The sequence below is a fragment of the Frieseomelitta varia genome, unplaced genomic scaffold (assembly GCF_011392965.1).
Source record: "Frieseomelitta varia isolate USP_RPSP 00005682 unplaced genomic scaffold, Fvar_1.2 scaffold_264, whole genome shotgun sequence".
Lineage (NCBI taxonomy): Eukaryota > Metazoa > Arthropoda > Insecta > Hymenoptera > Apidae > Frieseomelitta > Frieseomelitta varia.
In genome coordinates, this window is record NW_025109995.1 from 126,798 (window position 1) to 149,585 (window position 22,788).

The following is a 22,788-nucleotide window of genomic DNA, read 5'->3' on the forward strand; positions in this document are numbered from 1 at the left end:
ACTAAATATATACTTAAATATATCGATTTCGAATACATGAATTTTACACGTCATCTCAGGATGAGTTACGAGCCCTATAATTCACATGTTGACTCGTGCTAAATTAAAAGTCGTAAAATTCACACATTGACTCTCGACGGATTACAAGTTGTGCAATTATCACATTTGCCTCGAACCCGTTGTAAGATTTCCATCAAGGAACAGCTGGATCCTTTCTAACCAATACCACAACTTTTATTTAATATACTTTTTGAGAGACCTAATGGAGTTTTTAATTTGAAAATTAAACGTATAACAAGGTTTTGAAAGTAATTATTAAAATATTTTGTTTTCTTCCTTTTAATATTAATTAATAAATATAAAATAAATTTGTTATATTACTTAATACACAATCACAGAAGTCTTATTTTCTATTTATCTAATTTTAAATATTTCAGATAGGAAAAACATAGAATCCACACTATGGATTTTAATTTTTATTTAATAATTTTCTAATGTTTCTTACATTTAAAAGTTTAGAAGAATGTATAAATAAATCGAAGACACAACCTATGAAAATCCAATTATCATATGTATAATAAAATGAATATTTATTTTAATCATAATTATAATAATGACCGTTTTAACGCAGCTATAATTATATAACAGATTTCATGACTTTTTCTTTCTGATAAATGATAATGAGAAACACTCTTTTTTTTTTTTTTTGAATCTATATAATATTAAATAATAAATTAATTAGTACCTATAACTTCTTTCAAATAATTGTTTTTTTTAAATATTTGAAATTTTCAGATGATAATTATATTTAGGCTTTTCTGATTTACTGTAATATTTATATGTATTTGATTTTTATACAGTTAAATATTGAATACCTACCTGTGATAGTCTTTATATAGAGTCGAATAGAATTATTTAATATGGAAATATTCAACGTTTATCTAATTATTTTGACTAATTCAGTGTATCATTAAAATATAATAAGTAATATATCGAAATATATAATATAATATATTATTATATTATTATATATTATATATTATATTATTATATTATTATATATTATATTATTATATTATTATATATTATATATTATATTATTATATTATTATATATTATATATTATATTATTATATAATGTGATATATAATATATATATATTTGACATATTCTGTTAGAAAAAGCTAAATTTTGTCTAGATTTTCTTAAATAAGTTTTTTTAATAAATTCATTTAATGTGATTTATACAATTTTTTTCTGATATTTTTCTAAATTTTTGTCAATATGTAAACAATGTATAAATGAAAAAAAAATCAATTTCATCGATATACAGACAATTAAAAACCAAAAGAATGAGAAAAGAAAGACAATTTCTTTTTAAATATTACGATTATACTTGTATCATATAGTATGATCATTAAAAAAGTAACAAATAATCATTTTCAATTATAAGTAGATTCTGGATATTCATGCGTTTTGATATTTTCATAGACGTGGCTACAAAAAAATGAAGCTGAATAGAAATTTATATCTTTTTACTAAATATCACCAGAAATATGAATTATTCTCTTTTGCACGTTTCATTTATTTCGGTTCTTTCGATGTTCTTTAAATGTTCCAAAAATGCACAAACATCTGCGGTCTCAGCTATCGCGTCGAAGAAAGGAATATCTATTGGGAAAAAGAGAAAAAAGTTTAGAAAGCAAGTGATCATGTAGTTTCATTTTCTTTTAGACAGTCCTTTCTAAAGTTAGATTTCACGAGTATCTCCGATTAGAGTGCCGACTACCCGAGGTCCAGGGAATAAATCTGTCGGATATGCCATAAACTTGTCAGACCTTTGTCTACCGTCGTTGCTAATGGCAGGATCGCTCTTCGTTTGGAGTCCATTCCCTGTTAGAAACTGCCGCCCCTCCGCAGAAACTACTGTACATTAAAGTTTCTTGTACGATCGCGCGGGAGTCGCTCCAAATTTTCGAACGTCGTTAACTTTTTTCCGCGTTCTCTCTCGCTAATGAGAGGTAGAGGTTGCAAAAGCTACCAAAGAAGGAACACAGGAGTGATTTCGGAAGGTAGACCGAGTTTTAGAGATTTACGATACTGTCGGAAAATGTCTTTGCACGCTCTCCTTTTAAAATTCTTTTCTTATTTTTTTAAACCTCTTGCGCTGGTTCGGTAAATCAGCGGCGAGACATTAACTTCTCAGAAATGTGATGAAAAAGCATAAATCAATATAAAGCTTGTCTTCTTCTCCCTTTTCGAGTATTATTAAAAACTTGTTCTTGTATTTGTAATTTTTAAATAAAATAGATATTATTTTTAATATTTTTTTTTTTTTTTAGAGAGATATCGTCAGGAGCTTTATGGCAACGTTTTAAATTTAGATTTTGTTTTTCTGTAATTTTTTTTTTATATCAAATATTGCATTTTCTTATAGTTATTTTATATTTTCTTATTTTGTTACAAGACAGATAAAGTAAAGAAGAACGTAATTATTCTCAAAGAAGATTGTTTTCGGAATGAAATGCGTAAATAATTGAAGGAATGAAATTATTCCACTAAAAGATTCTTTTTTAAATATGTTCGATATGGATGTATTTTAATTTTCTCGCAATGTCATTCGAAAAATCGCTTACACTATATTAATTTGAATTTACAAATCTTTAACTTTTCGGCTCATTATTTTTGTATTTACTTTTGTATTATAGACGTACAATTATTTTGAAGACCTTAGATGCTTATCGGCATAATTCATTTTTCATTAAAAATGTCTCGTGCTATACAAATATCCTTTTGTTGATAAAACCCTTAGTTGATAAAACAGTTTAGTCATGATCATTATAATAACATAAACTATATATTATAATGATTATTGATTAAAGATTTTGTCAACAAAAAGCTATTTTCATGACACGCAAGTCGCATTTTAATGATAGATAACTTGCAATTGCTTTTCAGCTCGAAATTAATTTTAAAATTAAAATTTATCTGTATTTGTCAATGTTTAGTCTCGAATGAATTGAAAATCAAATTATGGAAGGTAAATTGATTTCGTTGAAAGTTTATCAGAATTTTTCGAATATGACTATAAGACTAGAAAAATGATTATTTCTACATTTGAAGCAAAAAGATTATACCAATATAGCATTTTTATTTATTAAATTATATTTTATATACGGCAGATAAACTATAGAAAAAATTCATGTTATGAATTTTAATATCAAATTCATTTATTTTTCAAGTTATTTTTTGTTAAAAATCTGTTAGTATCAATAAATCAATTCATATTTCTCGTCGTTAGATCCAATCTTTTATTAGACTGTTATAATAAACGTGAGGTGAAAAGGAAAGTTTATCAACTTATTGACACTGATACATTTCTAGAATACTATCTATTATAATTTAAGAAACAAGTTTCAAGTGACAATTTTATTTATGTGTCATTTTCATTGTTTTGATCTTGGAATATAAACTTTATAAATACTCCCACATATTTTGTAACGTAATATTTAAATAGATGTATATTATCCAATTCGTATAATCTGTCTTTTAGTTTATCAGAACACTATTTGAAATTAATGCATGAAAATTATATCTGTGGATACTTATAATACTTAATATATTTGTATGTTATTAATTAATATATTAATATATTTAATATATTTTTATTAAGTATTAACCTCTTGCGCTGGAATGACGTGCCACGTACGTCGAGAATTTTTTGTCCCAAAATTGCAATACTTTCTCAGTTTTAAATATAATTAAGTATAATCCACGCAAATTTATTACTTCTCAATAATTTCTATCCAGTGATATCATACCGACAAGTTTAAAAAGAAAGCCACGAATTATTGTATACAGTTTGGTCACTCGTTATGGTTCGCAATCATTTGCCAGCGCAAGTGGTTAATATAAAATTCGATAATTCGATAATTGTCGAATAATTGATAAATATTTTGTGTATCTGTTTTCGATTCTTTCTTTATTCTGTATCAGTAATTAATTTAATCCTTACAGTGTTTACCAAGAGATTAAAAGTTTAATACTGAAGCATATAAATTAAAAATTCATTTTTAAATATTTTTGTATATATTTATTCAATATATAATATCACAGTGTATTATCTTTGAAGCTCTAACGAGTTATTTTATTATTGATTATAAAATCATCAGTACGATACTTTCGTACGAATTAAACACTCGACGGATTAAATAAAATGTTAAAAGTTTTAATTTTAAATTTAAGAAATCGAAGATGTCACAATATAACGTGAGATTGTAATCCTCACCTAATAACCTAACAAATACGAGAATCGAAGAGAAAATAAAAATCAATATTTTCCCTCCCTGTGTTTCATGATTTCTTCATAACGAGTTGCATAAGACGATAATAACTTTCCGCGTGAGATTAATTGTTCCACTTCGAAACTCCCAGTTCCCAGAACCGCAGAATGATGCAGCCCATGGTAATAAGAAATCCTATACACTGTTAATGGCCGCGAATGGGCACATTCGCGAACTCGAGCTTTAACAGTCGTGCTCTTTCAGCGTTTCTCGAAGAGGGAACCGGGGCCGTAGTTAATTGTTGCGAAACATTTCCCCGTAGTGCATTAATCACCCTCGCGAGTGTCACGCTGCGCCGTCTCGCCTCTAAGAAATATAAAATTGGAAAAAAATCACCGGTCGGTGCTCCGCGTCAAAGGACCAGCTGTTATTCTCACGTTCCATTATTCTTGTATTACCTGTACGTGAATTACCTGTATGCATGGGGTGATCGATGCTCGATGCTCAGCTCGACACGTTATCGAGTAACTCGGACGACTTCTAACTGGATTTTAGCTCAAGGATCGTGTTAAGAATTATGGTAGATGTTCTATACATGTGGTAGATGTCGCGTGCTTTCAGATAAAAGAAAGAAGAAGAAAGATATGCAATTTATAATTAATGTTATCGTCGTTTTCATCGTACTTTTTTTTTTATGATAACTAATAGTGATTAATATATTAATAATAATTAATATAATAAGAATTAATAATTTTTGTATATTAATAATTAATATAATAGTAATTATTAATTTTTGTATATTAATAATTAATATAATAATTAAAAATTTTTGTATATTAATAATTAATATGATAATTATTAATTTTTGTATATTAATAATTAATATAATAATAATTATTAATTTTTGTATATTAATAATTAAGATAATAATTAATAATTTTTGTATATTAATAATTAATATAATAATAATTATTAATTTTTGTATATTAATAATTAATATAATAATAATTAATAATTTTTGTACATTTGTAGAAAATTTAAATTGAAGAGAAAATTTTAATTGAACAATATTGTCAATTCGATTATACGTATCTGCATATGTTATTTTTATATATGATCACTAAATACGAGTTGTTTCTACAATATAATACTACATATAAATTTTATATATTATCATAAATCTGACAACTCATAATTCTATTATAGTATACTGTATATTAATATTGTTTATATTATATTTTATATTATAGTATACTATATTATATAGTATAGTGCAGTATCCTCATTATCTGAATATTTTAATGTTCAGAACGGAATGGCACTGGTAATAAATACCGTGTCTCATAGAAATTACAAAATTATTTCACGAATACTGTTTTTCATAATTGCAAACAAAACTTATTAAAGTGTGAGATGTAAAATTTTATGAAAGCAATTTTATTAAGGCATTTAGAAAAGAACGTACTTAAGAATGTGCTAAAAGTTAGTTAATTCAGTAGTGAAAAAAATATAGCATTTTAACATAATTTGAATATTTGAATATTTCTGTCTATTTTTCAGCAAAATGTTTCTGAAAAACAATATATATATGTATTTTTATGGCAATGTCTTGTGACATATGTATAGAAAAATCGTAAAATACTAAAAAAAAAAAAAGATTAAATATTGGGACAAACTGATTTTTTAATATTTTTATTTAAATACATCCAGTTTAATATGAGAAAAGAAATTGTTCCATTAGTTGAAAAATCCATTAACCAAACATTTTTGTCTCGTTATTAGTTTAGATATGGAAGACTACTGTTTAATGATTTCTACATAGAGACTTTTCTGTACTATTTTATTATTATAACAATTATTAATTTTTTATTATAGATATATTAAAATATTAAAATAAATTAATATTAATAACAATAAATTAAATAAATTATGATAATATGTTAAATAAATTATTAATTTATTTTATTATTATAACAATTATTAATTTTTTTATTATAAATATATTAAAATATTAAAATAAATTAAAATTCATAACAATAAATTAAATAAATTATAATAATATATTAAATAAATTATTAATTTATTTTATTATTATAGCAATTATTAATTGTTTATTATAGATATATTAAAATATTAAAATAAATTAAAATTCATAAATTAAATAAATTATAATATATTAAATAAATTATTAATTTATTTTATTATTATAACAATTACTATTTTATTATTACATTTACTTCGTATTGTAAAAGTGTACTTTGTAATGCTCGAACCTATTAATTGAATCACATATTTGTGATAAAAGTGACACAATTCAATTTTACAAGTTATAACTATAAAAATCTGGCGGAGATATATTCTTCGATGTATTACGAAGATCTTGTCCATTTATCTTCATAATTCAGCTAGTAAAGAGCAGTTATGTCACTCTCCCTAGTTCATGTGGCAGTTCTATTATCCGAAAATTCCATTACTCAAACATTTTTATTTTCCTGTCAATTTTAGATATCAGAAGTTCTGATTTTCAATACGTCTCGATACAGTCTTTAGTATTCTACTTGTAATGTACTTGTATCGTATCATGTTGCTATAACGAAAAGGTTAATGGCCAGCCAACATCGTAACTCCGTTCGAACCATCGACTAACAAGGGCCATGAATTGTCTAAAAAATTCAGGTGGCAATGGTAGGTTTTTACCGCGACACCATTCGCTCGACGACGGATTCAATTCGATTAGAATTGACTTTTGGCGAGGCTCACCGGGATAAATTGAATTAGTTTTTGGGCGGATCCGACGCAGCGTGCGATCGACGGATTGGCACGTAGATCGAATTGCGATCGCATTGTTGAATATGAAGTCACCGGCCGAGAATTCGAAATATTTTCCAGTTACGTCTCAATCAAATTGTCACCATCCATCGCATAACACTAATCGTTCGTCGTTTTATTTTTAAAATTTTTTTTAATTGAAGAATTTCATTTTTGTAAATTAAAAAATTTACACCTGGAGTTGTTAATCGTGTAGTATCGTATAAATGTTTTTTTAAATTCAGTTTTTTAATTAAATTGTTGTGAATATAGCAGCATTGTTTTTTCTTTTTTTTTCGAAACTGCAAAATTGATGATATTATTTTTGATACATTTCGTTTGATTATTTATGTAAATAAGTTACTAATTAATTAAGAACCAATGTTGTGTATTTATATATATATTTTTTTTTTTTCATTTAATTTAATAGCTATGTGTGTTATATAGCTATTAATTTAAAGTGTGTTAATGCCTGTCAATGAGTATCAGTCAGTATCACACAGATGTGTACATATAAATGTATATATTAAAATGTTTTTGTAGTTAAATCATAGTGTGGAAATTATATGAATATTTTATTTTTATTTATTATAATTATTCATGTTTGAACATCATAAAATTATTATTTGTGACAGATATGAAGAGATTAAAATATTAAACTTAGAGACATAAAAAAAAACTGAAGAAAATGCAGTAGAAATAGTTAATAATTCAAATTTGAATTATAAATTTAAATTTGAACTATAAATCTATTCAAAATGAGGAAAGAAATAATAAACCAATCCATTTAACTTATTAGGAATCAAGGATTTATCACAATATTATTATTTATATATGTTTTAATTTCTTTATAAAATTCTTGAATTTTGTAAATGCTTGGAATTTCTTTTTGTAGCTTCCTATTAAAAAGTAGAATTTGATAATTATTAATTAAGAATAGAATTAATTAAAAAATTGTTTATAATAGATGTTTTAGTATCAAAGAATATTATTTTGTCTTACTTATAATTAAAATAACATCTCTATGTATATTGATATATATACTTTTAAGGAACATATATTCTAAATCTCTTTTTCTCTGCTGATGTTATATATGATATAATATATTTATGATCTAATGAAAAATGTTTACACACACACACATTTTTTAATATTATATCATAAATAACATCAGCATATATACATTTGTATACATTAATTTATTTATTAAATATATACTTTTTTAACGTTATATCATAAATAACATCAGCAGAGATTTAAATGATTTGACAAATTTTAACAGATTTGAAAACAGATTTAAAATATGTTTCGTAAACAATTGTAAATTTATATTGTTTCATAACATATTAAAAATTGAAGTTTTGTATTATAGAAGTATCGGAAGTATAATAAATTCCAAATTTTTATCTAAGTTTTTTTATTAAATTCTAGATTCATGTTAGATACTTCTTCAATTAATTTTTTAGATAATATATTATACATTCATCAATTTTCGTTGCTTTAATATTATCTTAAATATTTTTAAATAATTGTTAATATTTTAATATTAACTTTTTAACTCAGTATTTTTAATGTTTCAATATTTTTATATAGAAAAATATTTCTTCGCAATACATCTAGAAATATAACATATTAGGTCTTATCAGATCGCTCTTTGAAAAATGTTCTTACTGTACAATTATTTTGTGGAGCAACATATTGATCACAAATATCATGCTTGTTGTATACACGAAGTATATATTCTGACGTTAATTAAGTCTTCGATCTCACTAAATCATTTGATAATGTTTCATTGAAGCTGTCATTAATTGTTTCCCGTGCGTCTATCCTCATGAATGACAATGGCCAATAATGAAAATACAATGAGGTCTGTGATGCATCGTAAAAAATGTAAATTACAATTTACTGCTCCCACATCTGGCGCTGAGAATATCTCCGAGTTACCACATAAACAAGTCTTGTAAACTTTATCATTTATAGATTTGTAATTCTGCTCGTAAAGTGTGATTACTATTCACAACGAATGTTTAATAATTTACTAAAATCGCTGAACGAACGGTTAATGTAAATATCTGATAAATTACATTATCTCATATTGTTTAATTTAATTCATTCAATCGCTTTTCTATATTTTTTAATAGATTTAATATTTTATAATTTTATATTTTAATAAGTAGTAAGGCATTACATTAATAGATGATCTTTTCATGTATGAGTTAATAATTCTTTAAAGTTAATATTTCTTTAAAAATTAATTTTAATATATCACGTTGAAATAAACCTTTAATAATAATTTATTAGGACCTTTTCAATTTTGTATATAACATAAAATTTTTCGTTCAAATAAGGTTAAAAATGCAACTCTTAATATTACTATTAATATTACTATAATATAATTTAAAAATAATTATTTATTATAATTTATATAATTTTATTTAAATTCTAAATTTAAAACACTGATATGTTAAAATAATTATAAATATTTATTAATAAATATATAAATAATTTATAAATTATAGTCCTTTCGTACAAATAATTTAAATATTTTTGTAGATAGAAACCAATCTGACTTACGTCGATTTGAACTCAAATAATGTAAGATTTTAAAAGTCGAGCAGACTTAATTATTAAACTTTTACATTTAAAATTTATCTTAATTCAACATCGAGGTCGCAATCATTTTTTTCTATAAGATCTATATATTTCTTAAAATAGTTTTAAATTTACATTGCCACATTAAAAGTTGAAGTTTTCGTTTTCTAAAATGAAAATATAATAAATTTCAATAAATTGTATAATTTTCCTAATTATACAAAACATTTTTAGCTTAGTTTTTTAATTAAATTGTATTTAAAATTTATTTTGAAAGACTTCTTTTCCTTTTTTTTTTGTATTATTTATATATTATTATCCGTTGTTTTTAGAAGCAATTGTGTGTATATTTCTTCATTTCGTTTTTAAAAATAAGTAAATTCCAAGAAATAAATACTAAGTTTATCATCTTTGTGTATATCATTATTAAATGAGAATATCTTGAAATGTACTCGGAAAAAGTATCAAATATGTAATTAGTAATGTTTTTTATTTATTAAATGTTTTAAATCGAAAAATTATGAATTGAAAAATTTTTTAAATTCACCAAATACTTATACGTCTAATATTCAACTCATGTAGCATGTATTTAACATAATTATTTTCTTGCTATAGTAAGATCATTAGTTCTTGAAATCTTATAATAATAATAATATTTAAAAATATTAAAAAATCGTTAGTTGAAGAAAACAAAAGAAATTCAACTTTATTTGAAAATATTTGTTAAATATTTAAATTCAAAATAATACAACTCCATTATTGTAACACCTATAATACACATTTTATTTATTAAAATCGTATATTTCAATTATTATACAACTTTTAAGTTTTTCTGTGAAGGAAAATATGAAGAGGAATGAAATTCAAATTTGAAATAAAAATAAAACGATGCAAAGTAGCGTGCTATTGTTATTGAGTGTTGCAAAGGAAAATCCTATTTTTTAGAAATATAAATGTACAAACAGAGTCGATAAATTTAAAGAGAGAACATAGGGTTAAGCCAACGTGGGTGGCCTTGTCATTTAAAAGGGAAACTAAATGTCGTATATTAGTTCGCGTTCTCTAGACCAAAGTGCTCGATAATAGTTACTCTAGCTGAACATATAATATAACAGCCAAGTATATTGCGTGTATGATAGTGAGTAACTAAACCAAGCGTATAGTGATTCTAAAACTGAACCGACTTTGTATTTTGTACTTAAACAAACATCAACTATTTTATTATATTAAATTGATATTAGATTTTATTATATTAAATTAAATTGATTAATATAATAATTATAATTAAATTTAAAATTATAACAGAAAGTTAAATTAGATTGTAAATTATTATTGAATAACAAATTTTATTTAGAATTTTGAATTAGACTGATCTTACTAGAAAAATTTTAATGAATGGAAATTTTATTATAGAGGAAGATCTTTGTACCATTTTTAATATTCCATGTGAAATGTGTAATTTTACTACAGAAGGGGCTTTTCATATTAATTTTTAAATCGTGATACAATTTTAGATTGTTTTAAAGTATTATAAATTTAATTTTAAGTATTTTATGTTTTATATGAAACATATGAAAAATATTTGCAATTTTAATTTGTGTAATTAAAATAATAAATAAATATTTTCATTAGAAAATGTGTGAAAAAACTTAAATTTACACCTATATAAACTTAAGTTTCTTTTTATTTTTAACCTTCTGTAATTTGTTTATTTTTGTTTGGAAGATAATTATTAATTGCTCTTTCAAGTGTTTACTTTAATGTAATAATTCAGTAATGAAATAAAGGATCAGAGAAAACAAAATAATATAACTGCTCTGCATCCTAAAATTGCTAGTATATGTAGTCATTATTTCAATAAAAATTGGAATTAAATTTGTCAAAAGCAATTGTTAAAACGAAAAATTTGAAATCCATTATTTTTTAGGATTTCATAGCATATATTTAGCATGTATTTAACTTTTATGTCACAGAATTGATATATTTCTTATATTTTATAATTTTATATACATATAACAATATTATATTTATTATAGTATAAAACAGTATTATTATTGTTATTATATTATAATATTATTAGAGTATTATAATTAGTAATAATAATAATAATAAAAATAGTATATAATATCGTAGATAATATAGTATCATATACAATATATAGCAATATTATTGACAATTAATAATAATTAATAAATATTAAAATAATATATATTTTGTTAAATTATATTTAACGATCCATACTTTATTTTATAAATAAGTAATTTGCAAGTACTACAAACATTATAATATTTTAATATTTTTTATTAAAAATTAAAGTAATTATGATTCTCTTGTCACATTTTTAACTAACAATGAACAACAAACAATTCAAAAGTCGAGCTACGTATTCCGAACAATGCACGAAAGTTCACAGAAACTTCTTCTCAGGAATTACGTTAACTGATATAAAAATCGCAGGCCAATCGAACCGCGCGTGAATTAATGTCTTCGATAACGCACCCGGTTATCTTAACGCTCTCATAAATTTCGAAACGTCACAAAGAAGCGATTGCGTGGCTCCTACTCAAGCGCAGTACCGGATATCTACATATATCGCGGGGCATAAAGAAGCATCTTCGTTGCTCTCGGCTGTGCCGCGGTATATAAAATACACTTATGTGCATCGTTCGATATCTATTACGTCTTCCGCGTTAATTGATTCGACGATCATGGAAAAATGCTAGAAATAGGAAGTACGATATTATTCACTCGCATCATTTTTTCAATTTCGGTAAATCAGCGGCGAGACATTAACTTCTCAGAAATGTGATGAAAAAGCATAAATCAATATAAAGCTTAGCTTCTTCTCCCTTTTCGAGTATTATTAAAAACTTGTTCTTGTATTTGTAATTTTTAAATAAAATAGATATTATTTTTAATTTTTTTTTTTTTAGAGAGATATCGTCAGGAGCTTTGTGGCAACGTTTTAAATTTAGATCTTGTTTTTCTGTAATTTTATTTTTATATCAAATATTGCATTTTCTTATAGTTATTTCATATTTTCTTATTTTGTTACAAGGCAGATAAAGTAAAGAAGAACGTAATTATTCTCAAAGAAGATTGTTTTCGGAATGAAATGCGTAAATAATTGAAGGAATGAAATTATTCCACTAAAAAATTCTTTTTTAAATATGTTCGATATGGATGTATTTTAATTTTCTCGCAATGTCATTCGAAAAATCGCTTACACTATATTAATTTGAATTTATAAATCTTTGACTTTTCGGCTCATTATTTTTGTATTTACTTTCGTATTATATACGTACAATTATATTTGGAAAGCTTAGATGCTTATCGGCATAATTTATTTTTCATTAAAAATGTCTTGTGCTATGCAAATATCTTTTTGTTGATAAAACCCTTAGTTGATAGTTTAGCAATGATCATTATAATAACATAATGATTAAACTGTATATTATAATGATTATTGATTGAAGATTTCGTCAACAAAAGGCTATTTTCATGACACAAGTCGCTTTTTAATGATAGATAACTTGCAATTGTTTTCCAGCTCGAAATTAATTTTAAAATTAAAATTTATCTGTATTTGTTAATGTTTAGTCTCGTATGAATTGAAAATCAAATTATGGAAAGTAAATTGATTTCGTTGAAAGTTTATCAGAATTTTTCGAATATGACTATAAGACTAGAAAAATGATTATTTCTACATTTGAAGCAAAAAGGTTATACCAATATAGCATTTTTATTTATTAAATTATATTTTATATACGGCAGATAAACTATAGAAAAAATTCATGTTATGAATTTTAATATTAAATTCATTTATTTTTCAAGTTATTTTTTTGTTAAAAATCTGTTAGTATCAATAAATCAGTTCGAAAATCGTTCTTCTTATCTCATTCATATTTCATATTTCTCATTGTTAGACCCAAGTTTTTATTAGACTGTTATAATAAACGTGAGGTGAAAAGGAAAGTTTGTCAACCATTGACACTGATACATTTCTAGAATACTATCTATTATAATTTAAGAAACAAGTTTCAAGTGACATTTTTATTTATGTGTCATTTTCATTGTTTTGATCTTGGAATATAAACTTTATAAATACTTCCACATATTTTGTAACATAATAATTAAATAGATATGCGTATTATCTAATTCGTATAATCTGTCTTTTAATTTATCAGAACACAATTTGAAATTAATGCATGAAAATTATATCTGTGGGTACTTTTAATACTTAATATATTTAATATATTTGTATATTATTAATTAATATATTAATATATTTATATATTATTATTTAATATATTGATATATTTATATATTATTATTATTATTTAATATATTAATATATTTATATTATTTATATTAATTATAATATATTTAATATATTTATATTTAGTATTAATCTCTTGCGCTGGAATGACGTGCCACGCACGTCGAGAATTTTTTGTCCCAAAATTGCAACATTTCCTCAGTTTTAAGTATATTTAAGTATATTTATAACCCAGGCAAAGCAAATAATAAATTTATTACTTCTTAATAATTCCTATCCAGTGATATCACAGCGACGAGTTCAAAAAGAAAGCGACTTATTTTATAGTGAATTATTGTACACACCGTATTATTGTATTATTGTATTTAGCCACTCGTTATGGTCCGCAATCAGTTGCCAGCGCAAATGGTTAATATAAATACTTGATGTCAAGTAACCAAGTTTCACAACGAATTCACACCATTTATGAGACATTGATAATACTAACAATGTAAATACTAAAAATACTAACTATTGTAACACTAATAAATGAAACACTTGCTTCGATAAGAACGTAGCTTTTGCACACTCTGCAAATAAAATCCTACACGATGAATATACTTCTGCATTGCCTGATATACTAACACAAAATCAATTGACGCTTGAACAATGATTTACTTGAAATGTAACAGAAAGTAAATTGTTTTGCTGGTAAACACGTAGAGGAATCGGATATCTAGCGAGTAACGCTATCGGGAAGATTAATAAAGCTCCATTAAGTGGTGGTATTGTTTCTCAGCATCAAGAATGCGAATGCGAGCGCCACACGTGCGGCGAAAGATGTGAAAAATGCTGTCCCATGTACAATCAGATTCCGTGGAAACCTGGCACAGCTGCGAAGGGCTTTCACTGCGAGAAATGCAACTGCAATGGACATGCAACCTCGTGCAGATATGATCAGGATGTGGCCGACAGAAAAATGTCTATGGACATTCGTGGGAAATTTCGTGGCGGTGGCGTCTGCATTAATTGCACAGTAAGCCCGAATTTCTCGAATGAAAAATCATTAAACGAAATTTGTTTCTATATTGTTCATTTGGCTTGCAAACAAGATGATCGATGCTACACGAGCTTTTCTATTTATATATGAATCTTAACGTAGAAAGAATAAATGGAGAATCACTCAGTTTACAGATTTGCTAAGTGTATATTGCACTTTTATTCATTTGTATATAATAATATGTTAAAACATTATGTTCTTCTTTTCTTTACAATGACTTGCTTATTTTATTGCAATTTACAGTTCAGTTATAACTAAGGAAAAGGAATTTGAGATTTTATGATCTTGTAGTATTCATTGAAAAGAGAGGGAAAAGAAAAGTTTGCAATAGAGATTTAATATATTTTCCTTTCGTTTAAGTACAAGACATTTACAGATTATCTATTAACTTTTGTTTCCACTACATATAACGTTTTTATTTGCAACTATAAAACTTGATTCACACTAGCAATTGGATTACAATCAGTCACAATCTAGATTTTCACCAAGGTATTTATATTCGTCAATCAGAACAATCAGAAACAATTTTCATTAATATTCACTTGAGGAATAAACAATGTCATTCTAAAGTATTTTTGAATGAAAATTGCGTTAATATTTGATGTTGTATTACGAACGAAAAGATAATGGTTCTGGGTACGTCGGATATTGCAAAATGTCCAGAAAAAAACAAATTCGAAATTTCTTTCCTCTTTGGTCGACAATTTAATTTTGTGAATAGCAATAAATTGATTGAAAATATTAAATAACAATCAAGTCAAATCTGATCAAAAGTATCGCAATTTCAATTGCTAGCGAACCGATTGTGGTCGTGAATAAATATGATCTAATTGTTAGTATGAATCAGGTTTAAGTTTATTACCTATTTTATTTATCAATATTGGATAATACTTTTAGACAAGTTGACTGTGCATTTTTTAATTCTGCAGAAGTTGATATTTCTTTTAATCCTCTTATCATTGAATATAAGTCCACTATAAGTTTACAAAATCTTAACCTACATTTTTTTAATTAATGTAAACTTAGACTGCTCGAACGACTAAATATTGTAAACTTAAAAATTTGAATTTTTTTTGAAGAAATCTCGATAAATATGAGATACGAAAGCTATAATAATTAAAGCCAAATTTATATTTTCATTTCATGAGCCTCCTAATGATATATAATACAGTGACATCATGCATAAATATTGTAAATTAATATTTTCCTATTTATATAGTTCATAATTACAAATTCATTCAAATTACACATGTACTAATTTCTGTATGTTTGCTATTACGTAATTAATCTTCTTAATCTCTGTTTTAAAATCGGCATCTAATCTACATTATGTTTCTTATAAAGCTTTTGTAATGTTACGTGTCTCCAATGTTTAAATTTCAAAGTTATCAAATATCTAATGTTTAAAACAGAAAACGATCAAGTAGAAAGTAAAAATGTATGTATATTTAAATAGAAAACGTACGTAGAATTTTAAACACTTGTGTTAAATGTTCTTTATAAAATGATTTGTTCCAGGATCATACAACTGGAATCAATTGCGAGAAGTGTCAAGTTGGTTATTACAGACCGAACGGGGTTACCCCTGATGCATTTGAACCTTGCTTGCCATGCGACTGCAACGTGCATGGTAGCACAGGTTACTGTACCCCGGATGATTCCTACGTCCATATAGGAAAGGTAAGCAGGTGTTTATATGAAGTATGCATGACAAATGAGTTCCATATAGAATTTTTTTTAAAAGATTATAATTTCTACAAGATTATATATTATTAAATATATTTAAATATATTTAAATATATCTCTACAAGAATATATATTATTAAATATATTAATATATATTATTATATATTAAATATATTAATATATATTATTATATATTAAATATATTAATATATATTATTATATATTAAATATATTAATATATATTATTATATATTAAATATATTAATATATATTATTATATATTAAATATATTAATATATATTATTATATATTAAATATATTAATATATATTATTAAATATAATAATATATATTAAAATATATTTATATTATATATTATTAAATATACATTATAAGGGATTATATATTTAATAATATATAATCTTTATCTAATCTCATAACATTTTAAGATATATAGATATTCATGCCAAATTGATATAATCCGTCAATTCTAGAGATTTGGAAATAATTCATTACAATAATAATTTGATTGTGGATTTTTGTGCATTTATGGGATTAGAAGTACACAAATGTACACAATACGAAAATGTACATCCAGTAAAATTCAGTTAAAAAATATTAAGAAATTTTTAAATAGGTTCTATCTGAGACATGGATCGTAGAACTTTTCCGAAAAATGTTTTTACATTACAACTTCCAATGAGAACAGATAAATAAACGTACTTGAAAGTAAAAATTTCAGACAGAATAGAATTTGCAAAATACAAAAATAAAAATGTTTCCGTCGAAGGAACAAATAATTTATTCATCAATATTAAAAAAGTTCTCGATATTTGTAGCGGATACTAAAATTGAACTCTTCTTTCTGTAACAATTTTTACAAAAAAATAGGTACTTTTTATACGAAATATATAAGTTTGAATAAAGTTTTTTTTAAAAATGAAAAGAACCTATTAATTTCGATCCCTGACGAAAATTCTATGTATACGAACTTGTTGATGAACAATAGTTTATATATATATATAATAGGAATACATATAACAACTCTACTAATAATTTTTCATTTATATAATTTGAATTTAGGTTTGAATGGTTTTAATTAATAAGTAGTCTAGCCAATATTATTCAATCGGATATTAATTAAAATTTTGTTCAAATAAATGGAGTCCTGCTGTAATACAAAAAAAATAACATATTTAAAATAAATTACAAAATAATTTTCCATCTAGATTCTATTTTTTCAATTATCTTTACAAAAATATAAGTAACATTCGCAGTGCAGTATTTTAATTAAGTTTAATTTGTTAAAAATCTATGTACAGTAAATCATATACTCTGTTGGAATATATTAAACATAAAAAAAGAAGATAAAAATTATCTGATTTGGAAAAAGTGTACAGAGAATTGATAGAACATCAAAATATTGTACACTAATTATCAATCTTTAGTAAATCATTTTAAACACTTACATTTTGAAATATAATACATTAACGATTTCTACCATATATTATATGATGTTTTTCTACATCCTCAATGTTCCAACAGTTTAAAATATCAACAACTTTTTATTCAGTGTACGAATACTTTTTGTTCACTTTTATGCGTACAGTCAAAGAAGTCAAACTAGTTTTTTGATGATATCTTTATGAAAACAAATGATATTAGCAAACTCTGTATCCATAAATAGTTAACTACATACAAAAATAATGTGTACAGTTTTCAATAATGAGTTTATTTTTATTTTCACTTGTTTGTTATAAATTATATTTTTTAATATTTTTTTTAGTTGTATATAACAAAGAACATTCAAAACAATGTAATTGTTTTTTCATAAATTGGGAATTATAGTATTTGTACTTTAATTACTATCTTAAATTTTAAATCATTGTATGCCTGATTTTGGAAGTGTCACGTGGATAATTTATAATTTTTTTAATAACATTAAAAGCAGATCAAACGCTGATTTCTCGTTATATATTTCTTATTGTATAGCTTATTATCGGAAATTGCAAAATAAATACAATTTACTTTGTATATAGTGAACTTTTTGTGAAAACAATAATCATTTGTTTCCCTAAAGATATCACCAAAGAACTAAATGAGCAATACTTTTTTAACCTGAATGTTGATGCCTGAGACGACTTCAATATATCTTATAAAATTATTTTTATCTGTTTAGTTGAGAAACTTATCATTTTAGAAACGAGAACTACATTAGCTTTGATATAAATAAACGATGGTTCGCATCAAGTATCGAGCGTTGTATGTTTAGAGTGAAATTCGGAATCGCTATTTATTAAATATTTCATAATTGTCGAATCAATTTTGATTGAGTATACTCGTTATGTGAAAAAGAGATTTATAATTAAATTAGAGATTTATATTTAAATTAAATTAAATTAAATTTTTTTTACAATTATTAAATTAAAAATTTAATGAAAAGTAAAAAATATCAATAAATTTAAAGTATTTCGAAATATTTTAAAACTATAACGAAATAAAGAAAAGAAACAAGAAAAATAAAGAACATCACTTGAAAAAAGAAACTGTACAAAGTATATTTATTGTGAAATAAAATACATATATTTTTATGATTTTTTGGTAATCTTTATTATTAAAACAAAAATAAGAATAGATTGAATTTCTAAAGTGTCATTTTTTTCGATAAATATTTTTTTATTTTTTTTTTTTTCAGTAAGGTAATTATGAAGTTTTGCCAACAATATCAATGAATTTCATATAATAAAATGAATAAAATTACTGATTTTTCAAAAGAACTAACTACCATATTGTAGTTCATTGAATTTTACAACAGCAGTCGTATTTGAGTATACTCGTGATTTCTTAATTTTAGCTATAAACTGGTTAATCCTCTTATCATTTTTTTAATATATCGTCCACAACTATAAAGCATTGCCCTAGAAACAGAACGTGTAAAAATCTCAGTAAAAAGAGCTAGTAGTTTCTTAGTGAAAATATTCTGTAAAAGTAAGGCATTAAATGGGCAGAAAAATGTTCAAAATAAGAGAAAACTCGCGAAGCCGATATACCGGCGCTTGGGTACTAAAAGGATTAAACACCGATCGTGTTTCAGGTAGCAGGCGCTTGCGATTGCAAACCGGGTTATTCGGGCTACAAGTGTGACCAGTGTGCAGCTGGTTATCGTCAATTCCCCGATTGTATGCCATGTCCGTGCGATTCCCGTGGAATTCTTCCATCTCACGATTGCGAGGGAGACTGTCTTTGCAAGGCGAACGTCGCTGGCGAATTATGCAACGAGTGCAAACCAGGACACTTTGCGTTAACCAAGGAAAATATTGATGGATGCCTTCCGTGCTATTGTTTCGGCGTTAGCGATAGTTGTAGCAGCGCTAAATTGTCTTATTCTACAGTAAGTCGATTATTATTCATATACACGTACATATGTATGTACATATATCGTTTCCTCATAAAGAGAATGACACAACTTAAAGAGGATATGTTTTTCAAGAGAAGCAAAAATTGAACAAAAAAGTATATTTTTCAAGATTTCGTACAAGATTAAATATTATTTTGTTAATTAAAGAAACAATGCAATTCAAAGTAATACTTCTTATTTTATTAATACACATTTGTTTACAACGACAGTTAAAACAAAATTCATGATAAAAGGTATTCGTATATTATATCACGCGAATTAGAAAGAGCAACGTAATTCTACTGGTAAAATTATGAAGATCAATGAATAAGATCTTTATAATTGATGAAGGATTGTCTCTGTAACATTTTTATAGTGATAACTCGAGTTGTATCACTTTCATCGCAGAAGTGCGACATGTAGATAGATATTATTGACATTTATTAAAGTACTATTTAGAATAGAGTAATTAAAAAATTGTACATATTAAAATGCGATATTGAAGAATCCCTATGAACATGAATTATTAATAATAAAGTGTTCAATAGACATAATTATAAAATTTTCAATCACTTAAAAATTTATATTTTATTATTATCTTATCTATATTTGTATTTAAAAAATCTTGTTTTGTCATTAGCAATGAATGATCTCTTTCTGTTATGCATTTCAGATTAAAATAAGGAATTAATTTTCATTTTAAATTTAGAATCTTTTTCTTTTATCAAAAATGTAAAAGATTAATCTATTTGAGTTAGGAAAGGATTATATTAAAATAGAGATTGATGTTAATTTTATATTGACTGAAATTCTTTGTCTTTGTATAAATTTGAATTCTCTATTTAAACACACTTAGACGATAAAGATAAAATATAGAAACACTTTTAGATAGGAGATTACTTAAAAATTCTCGAAGTAAATATGTATTATCATATACTAAATTTCTAATATTGATAATATTAATACACATAAAAAATTAATTAATTAATCGTCTAATTCATTAAAAGATAATTAAAATTAAGGATATTATAGTACTCATTTAATGTAATATTCATTATTATTTACAATTATTTTTCAGCTATTCAGCTATTTATTCTATCAGTATGCAGATATATTTTTATTTTTATTTCTGAAATATTTCTCCAGTATTTTAATAAATGTATATGTAAAATTAATATCGCAATGAATGTAAAATTATAATGAGGTAATAAAATTAACACACATATAAAGAAACGAATTAAATTGAAAATTAATTAATTATTAATAACAATGATAGAACTATAAATCAAATTACAAATGTTTGAAGGAATAAGAAAAAAAATTGAAATAAATAGTTATATTTTGTAAAAGTTGATAGGTGGTCATGGAAGAACGAATATTAATATTATCAGAGGCAAAGCACTTAAGACATATGCTCGAATATAAATTTAATTACAATGCACTGGTGAAAGTAATTAAAATTGTAGGCTTTCGAGTCAACCCCTTCATTTGAACACTCAAGTCATAGCAGAGATCCAAGTTCAGGTTTCAAGATGAACTGGATAAATGGACAATAACTGCATTTATCTACTCACGAGTAAACGACAAGTCTGCAATTACTTTGTCTCACAACAACTCTTCTGCGTCACGTGTATCCAGTAAAACGAGGAGAAATGTAATAGTACGTTGTTATCGTTTTAACGTGAAAGAGGAAAATTAAATCGACCATAGTTTCATAAAGGAACAGCTGTAAATTATACTTCGCACTCCAAACTCAACTGCTAATTTACTAATTTTTCAATTATTCAAGACGCTTGTTTTTTAATCGTTTACACTCTAAAACATGTTACCTTTTGCATTTGCAGAAACATTTTATCATATAAAATTCTACATCTGTTGATATATGCGTACTTACTTTTATCAAGATAAAAACGATTTGAGAAATAGTAGATTACTGAAATTTATTTTGAAATGCTCCAAAATCTTTGATAAAAGATTAATTAAATATATCATTTTTTAGACTTCGATAGGACGCAGTTTCTTTACAACATTATATATTTCATTAAAACAATTTTCACATGACGTCAACTAGATTTATTATATTAGACATATGTATAAAAATTGCCAATCCTAGAATTGAAAAGTTCTTGAAATGGAACTGTCACAGGTCGTTTTTCAATAATTTACGTACTACAAAACTGATTTTAAAGAAATAAGTTAGATGAAATAAAACAGATTTTAATCTGACATTTATGTTTTTAGCAAGTTTTATGACATTCCTCTTCATATAAGAAAAGAATGTTCTAATTATTTATGGTGACCAATAATAAGAATTTTCCTATATATGTGTATAAATTTATATATATGTATAAATTTTATTGACGTTAAATGTACGTGGTTTATAAGTTTAAAACTTGTATTTCTTAATATTGATATTAATTAATGATAGAATAAAATTAGATTCATTCTAACTTCAAATAAACAATATCTACATCCATCTAATAATCATACAGTTATCTTATATTCTCCAATTACTATTTGAATAAATCTCTAAAAGAATTTCGAATTCGAAAGGAATTCAATGCTATACAATACATTCGAAAAATATTACAATAATGGAATAAAAATAAATTTTATTTACATTGATAGGATAAATAACACGAACTAAAAGATAATCTTAAATAATAATGATTATTATATTATATAGAAATATCATGTATAAAATT

At 24.5% G+C, this 22,788-nt stretch overlaps 1 protein-coding gene across 1 annotated transcript in view; it reads left to right on the forward strand.

Moving 5' to 3' along the window:
* Positions 1-22,788, forward strand: part of LOC122528831 (laminin subunit alpha-1) — a 370,357-nt gene that overhangs the window by 103,912 nt on the left and 243,657 nt on the right. The window contains exons 5-7 of the mRNA XM_043654368.1: positions 14,741-14,977; positions 16,520-16,681; positions 19,781-20,077. Of these exons, the coding sequence (XP_043510303.1) occupies positions 14,741-14,977; positions 16,520-16,681; positions 19,781-20,077 (696 nt within the window). The remainder of the gene's footprint in view (positions 1-14,740; positions 14,978-16,519; positions 16,682-19,780; positions 20,078-22,788) is intronic.